The sequence below is a fragment of the Corvus brachyrhynchos genome, unplaced genomic scaffold (genome assembly GCF_000691975.1).
Source record: "Corvus brachyrhynchos isolate BGI_N302 unplaced genomic scaffold, ASM69197v1 scaffold283, whole genome shotgun sequence".
Taxonomy (NCBI): domain Eukaryota; kingdom Metazoa; phylum Chordata; class Aves; order Passeriformes; family Corvidae; genus Corvus; species Corvus brachyrhynchos.
In genome coordinates, this window is record NW_008237409.1 from 3,328,890 (window position 1) to 3,335,111 (window position 6,222).

Below are 6,222 nucleotides of genomic sequence, written 5' to 3' on the forward strand. Positions count from 1 at the left end.
GCCAGTTCCGGCTGTTTGGAGGGGGAAACGGGCTCTGCCAGGGAGCTCTGCTTCACCGTGTTCAGGCTGTGCGCGCGGATGCGCGACCAGGTCGTGGAGTGGAAGCTCTCGGCCTCTAACCAAAATTTCACCAAGTGCTCCATCCTGCGCAGCTCCATGAACTGGATGAAGTAAGGGAGGGCTACACTGTCCTGCAGGACTTGTTCAAGGGTCTTGGAAAGGCTTGATTTGGTCTCTTGAGCCTGGTAGTTCAGACACGATCTGCCTAAAGGGAAACATAAAAGGGAGTGAGTGCGCATTGTACCATGTCTTGGATACAAAAGTGTCCTGTAATGTAACTGTGACGAGGCAATTCCAACACAATGACACAGTAAAGGAATTGTCTGTTCTCTTCAAAACCCTCCCAGGGTAACAGAGATGCTACTGTAACAGCAACCATGCTTTTATTACCTATTTGTTTACCTGAAACCCAAGGGATGGTGAGTGCACCAGGAACACACAGAATAAAAAGAAAAGTTGATGTAATTACAGCCTTACCTAAGTCTCCAAAGTGAGCAGCTTCCATGTGACTCGGCTGCTTCTTGAGGGCAGCTGTGCGGCTGCTGGAGAAGGAGTCCATGTTGGCAGAGATGGCATTGATGGCCACATGGCTTGGTCCTGCAGCCTCCAGCAAGGCATGATTCCTAGTGCTTCTCTGAGGGGAATGTAGTGGGATTGGAGCTGGAATCAGGACAGAAATTGCTAAAGAACAAGGACCCCAAGACCTCTTCTAAACATTGCCCGATGCTAACCACCCCAAAATATACCAGGGAGTTTGCAAGAGCCAGTCTGATTAAAACCTCACTGTACCACTGTGTGTCATGTCTGATCAAGGGTCTGATTAAAGACCACAAGTTTTATTACAGCAAGAATAAACTCACTCCCACTCACCTCTATTTTCCTTATTCAGCAGATGCCATGACTAAGTTTACATGTGAAATATTCCTGAGTCTTCCTGCTTCCTTGATAACCACTACTGTGACAGCTGAATATTCTGCCAACAATTCAGTTTAGTTCCAATGCTCCTGCCAATCCATTTCCATGCCTTTTTGAAGGTTAAAAAATCCTGAACTACAAAGCTATCTGTGAGGTTTAATGAGAGTATTTCTCAAAAAAAATTTTTTTTCCTTCTGCTTGGTTGCAAGAGAAAAAAAAAAGCAATAGGGAAATACCTCTGATGAAACCCAGGTTATGTACTTAACCCCCTCTGCCTGCTTTAGGACACGAGTGGCTACTGGAGCTCAAAAAAAACAATTAAGAACTTCCTCACACAAAATTCTGCCTAACTGTTAATAAAGCTGAAAAAACCCCAAACATGCTCACAGCAGATTCCAAAGCTCTCAGGAAGCTGTGTTAGGTGAGGATGTTGTGCAGGGACATCTTACACCTCTGACTCAAAAATAAAGCACATCAGATGAGCTGATTATCTCAGCACCTCGCAGGGATGTGTTCCATCAAGGTGTCAGCCAACTTGGGTTTCATTACTTCCACGCTGCACCACTTTATTTTTATTCCAAATTTTATGACAGCAGTTGACAATTTCACACTGGGATGGCACAGCACAGATACCTCAGGAGCGATGGTACAGGAGAGTGGAAACACTTAAATTATTGCCAAGTGTTTGTGCAGTTGCAGGGTTGCACACCAAGACACCACTTGCTGCTTCTTACAAAGCCTCTGGGTATTTCATACCAGCAATAATGGAGAAAATATCTTTTTTCCAAGGCCAAGGGATGGCAGCAATGGGAAAATGTGGTGGAGGCTACTTGTGTAGAGCCAGAGGCACATTCCTCATAATGCTACAGGCTTTTGTCAATTAGATTTAAATTTAATTTAATATTATGGACATGTGAGAAAAAAAAAGTTCTACTTTCTTTAAGGGTCAAACAAAGGTGCTTTCTGCTGCAGCAGCTCACAATGTGCAATACTATAAACTTTCACGTTTATTTTTATTTTCAGGGTCACCATACTGGTAGTTGCACTGAAAGGTGAGGTGTGGCTATGGAATGGGTGCAACTCACTGTTTCCTGCATTTGATTTGTAAGACAGACCAGCAAGGCAAAAAAACCCTGTAATTTTCTCTTGATGTGCAGATAACACATTACCAAGTACAGAAACAGGATTTTGTCTGAGGGTATAAAAGTAACAGATCAGATTCAGGCATTTACCTCATCTCCTTTCAGTACTGCAAGAAAAACTGACAGGATAAGCAAACTTGTTTTCCCACAGTTTATAAATCTCTTTTCCACCAAGATCTTGTCTCCTTTCCTAAGAGATTTATTTAGCAGCAGGATCTCTGCACCACACAGAGCAGCAGCAGAATGGCTCATTCAGGATTTGAATCTTCAGCCTCATAAGCCACATCAAAGTTAAATCTGCAGCTGCTTCTGCAAATCAGACACAGTGAAGCTGCACTTTTCAAACTCCAAAGGACACTACACCTGAGCAAGAAACTTCAGGAGCAATTTGTTGTGGATAAGGAACAACCACCACGTGCAAGGTGACCGGATTGCCTGATCACTTTGAATTAAAGCTCATGCCTGACATAACTTAATAACCTTCTGCCCCTACAGATTCAGCAAGATGAGGAGGAAAGATCAGTTACTATAAATATCCAGAAACAGAATTAACTTTTGGGTTTGGTTTGGGTTTGATGCACAGGTCAGCTCTATGCTCAGGAGTAAGGAAATGATCCTGCTGGCTAAGATAAAAATGGCAGAGATCTGAATTTACAGACAAAAGTTTGGTCTTACTTTTAATTGCTTTCACATCTGTGGTCTTTTCTTGTTCTTTGCCTTTCACTGTAAAATACAAGGGAAAATGTTAATGCTGTTTCGGGTCACTAATGACATTTACCTGAGAAGGGACATAGAATTCCCAACATCAGCAAGTATCAGAGGCAGATGGAAACCATAATTTTGTTAAAACTGATTTCTCATTTAAATTGCACATCCAGTAACTGGCAGAGGCTTTCAAAGCTTTTCTGTTGCCTTACTTTCAAAAGCAAAACCTTATCATCCATTAATTAAGTTTAATGAAATACAGTCTGTTAAAATTACCATGGAGGAAGATGTTTGCTGTCTACAGATTAAAGCTACATTCAGGGTGACTTTAATAAACAGCATGAACTGGGAAGAGTGGGAAAGGTGTGTTTCAAGTGCAGGTGCTCTCTGTGAACCAAAAATCACCTAAAAACATCTCCCTTGTATTACAGGAAGAGCAGCACAACACCCAACGCTGAGGAGATGTGGACTGGCTCTGGCTCCATGGAGCTGCTTCCATGCACAGGATGGATACCAAAGAAATGCTCTGGAAACTCCCTGCAAACAGTTTAATCTCTCACAAATAGTTTTGCTTAATCATCATCAAACCCCGGGTGAGCAACTGATGGGGAGATAACAGTGTAAAAAGCTGTGATGGAAAAGCACTTTGAGGATTTCTTTTTTAAAGAATATTACTATTTTTTTAAAGGAAGCTCCTAAAGGAAGTGAAGGAGAAGGTCTGTTTAACACAAGAATAAAATGTGGCAGAGAAACAAATGCAGGGGTGATACTGGAGAGTGTGATCTACCAGGGAGGCTGCTCCAGGCAAGGATTATTACTACAAATAGGTCGTCCCTGAACACCGACTGTGGAGCCCTTCCTGAGGTAACCACAAGTCACAGCCCAGCACAATCACACATTTACATCACAAAACACATTATAAAAAAAAAAAAAACCATCCAAAGCATTCCTATTCCGACCTAAGGATTTTAAATATTTTAAAGGGGAACTTCAGTCTCCGGTTACATAACTGCCCTGCCCCGGTGGCTGCAGCACTGCCTGCCAGCCTCCCCTGCGAGCACAAACACTGCAGGGCTGCAAACTGGCAACTCGGGGTCGAAAATTTAAGCTGCCAAGGAGCACATTCTCTGTCAGAGGGGTTTAGGTGTCCATTAAAAGAGGCAGATTCTCTCCACACTGACCTCCTGCAGCCCGATGCAGCTGTGAGCAGGGACAGTAACCAGCCTTTACATAACTGGAGCCGATGGGCAGGGGAGAAATCACCAAGAAAAGCTGCATGTCTGAAGAACACTGAGGCACAAAGGGAACCAAGAGACCTCTACAAACCCTCATCTTTCCCAAATCACTCAATATTTCATCAAATCAGTTCCTAGCTATCAGCAGTAGTTCTTGGCTTTCACACCAGAGTCCTCCATAAGCCTATTTTCAGTTTAAATACCTCTGTTCCTTCTTACCAGCTACTCAGTTCCTCCCTAAATACCTACTTACTACTGGAAATACAGACTCCAGGGTCGTGTCCCAACCCTTTCCACACAGGCTGCTTCTGTCCCCAGCAGCTCTGAGCACAACCAAGTGACATCAGTAACAGCAGGGGACAAAATCAGCTCCAATCCAGGACAAGCCCAAATTTTAGAGAGTGAAGTTTCACTACCAGAGTTCACTTTCACTTCCCCCAAAAAGCGGATGCTGTGTGGTGCCTGTGTGAAACCAGACGGAACCACAGAACAGGGACTGAGGGTGAGGCTTCCAGTGGCCAATCCCATTCCAAAGGGTGCCAAATCAGCACGTGACATTCCGGAGTTTTAATTCACATCTTGAAATGCTCTTAACGAACCCAAAAACTGTTCACAGTGTGTCAAAAACCAATGAGAACCTGCTGAGGTCAGCCAGGCTGTGGGACTGCATGTTATTCCCAAGATATCCCCAGGGACGAGCTGTTCCACTGGCAGCAGTTTCATAACCTGCCCTCGAGCACCCAGCTCACCTGTTATACTTTGATTTCTCAACCCATTATCCACCCTCAGTCTGCCAGACCTTTATTTTAAGGCCCGAGCTATAAACACACTTCACCCTCGGTTCTGATTTTTCTACAGGTCAGTTGCTTTATGATCCTTGCTACGGTTTAATTTAAAATTAGTTTTCATTTTCACTCACTGCATTATCGTCTTAAACACTGACAGCTCACCCCAGGAACACTGGTGTTTGTAGGATTTTGGACTGCACGTGGCCAGAGCTTTATCCTAAGCCTTAATGTGCTGCTTTCCTCACAGCTTCAGTTTAAATCTTCTCTAAAAGCCAAATCTAAAAACGGAGATTACAGCAAGCAGTGTTTTATGCACAGCCCAGATGAAAGGTTACTTTTCTCCTCTCCTTCAGAGCGTCTCTCTTGGGCATTTAGTGCTGATTTGCCTCTCTGACCAAAGATCCTTTAATCAAAGGAACACAGATCCTCAATTACACTTCTCAGATAATCAGACCTTTCATGGCTTTCTCCCTGAGAAAGTTTCCACCCAAGATGACCTTGTCCCTGTGATCCCACATCAGGATGGAACCTCAGCTCCACAGTTCTCAACAACGTAGCAGGAGCTCTTTTTGAAGAGTTTATAACCACTATCAGAGTTTTATTCTGCAGCTTAACGTTTGTATATGAACACCCCAAAAAGGATCGTGGCACTTGCAAGGCCCTCAGTGGCTTCAAGAGTCTTTAGATCTGCTAATAAGGACAGAAATTTAGACTCATTTCTCCCACAACTACTGCGCTAACCTCCCCAAAGAATGACATTTGCAATGCTGCTGCTTTGGTTGAGCAAGCTCCAGAGGATGTGTGAGCCAAGAGAATCAACATCACCCCAGGTACCACGTTCTTGCCTCCCAGGATGTGCATTTTGGGTTCAGTAACCCAGAAAGGCTTTAGGACAGCGCTGCATCAGAAGATCAACGGCTGCATTGCTCGAGCTACAGCATCAAGAGGTAACAGAACTTTTCCAAGGGGCACTTCCAACAAAAACCACCCAAACCACAACTGTGCGAGTCGAGAGCGCAGGGCCCTTCCTGCAGCACGAGCACAAAGAGCCTTCAAAACGCTGCACTCCCAGAGAACACTTAAACTGCACCCATTTGTGCCGTCGGAGTATTATAAATATTTCAGGAGCCCTGAATTTCAAATCCTAGCTTGTGCCCCCTAACAAATGCATTGCAGAATAAACTCCCAAGGACTCCTTTGGTTTTCACGGAGAGCTCAGTGCGATGAAGTCCCTTTTTCACTCAGATTTGCAGCTGCTGCTGTACATTCTCAGCCCATTATATTTTTTTACGCAGCCGGTTGTGAAAAAATCATCTGTAAAGTGCTCAAAGGCTCAAACCCCGCATGAGGCGTGGGAGGTGCTACAGCCACCGTCCG

At 44.2% G+C, this 6,222-nt stretch overlaps 1 protein-coding gene across 1 annotated transcript in view; it reads right to left on the reverse strand.

Moving 5' to 3' along the window:
- AKAP10 (A-kinase anchoring protein 10) overlaps positions 1-2,923 on the reverse strand; it is a 12,620-nt gene extending 9,697 nt beyond the window's left edge. The window contains exons 1-4 of the mRNA XM_017730891.1: positions 2,896-2,923; positions 2,793-2,840; positions 538-720; positions 3-265 (exon numbers count right to left, since the gene is read on the reverse strand). Of these exons, the coding sequence (XP_017586380.1) occupies positions 3-265; positions 538-720; positions 2,793-2,840; positions 2,896-2,923 (522 nt within the window). The remainder of the gene's footprint in view (positions 1-2; positions 266-537; positions 721-2,792; positions 2,841-2,895) is intronic.
- Between the last annotated feature and the right edge of the window lie 3,299 nt (positions 2,924-6,222).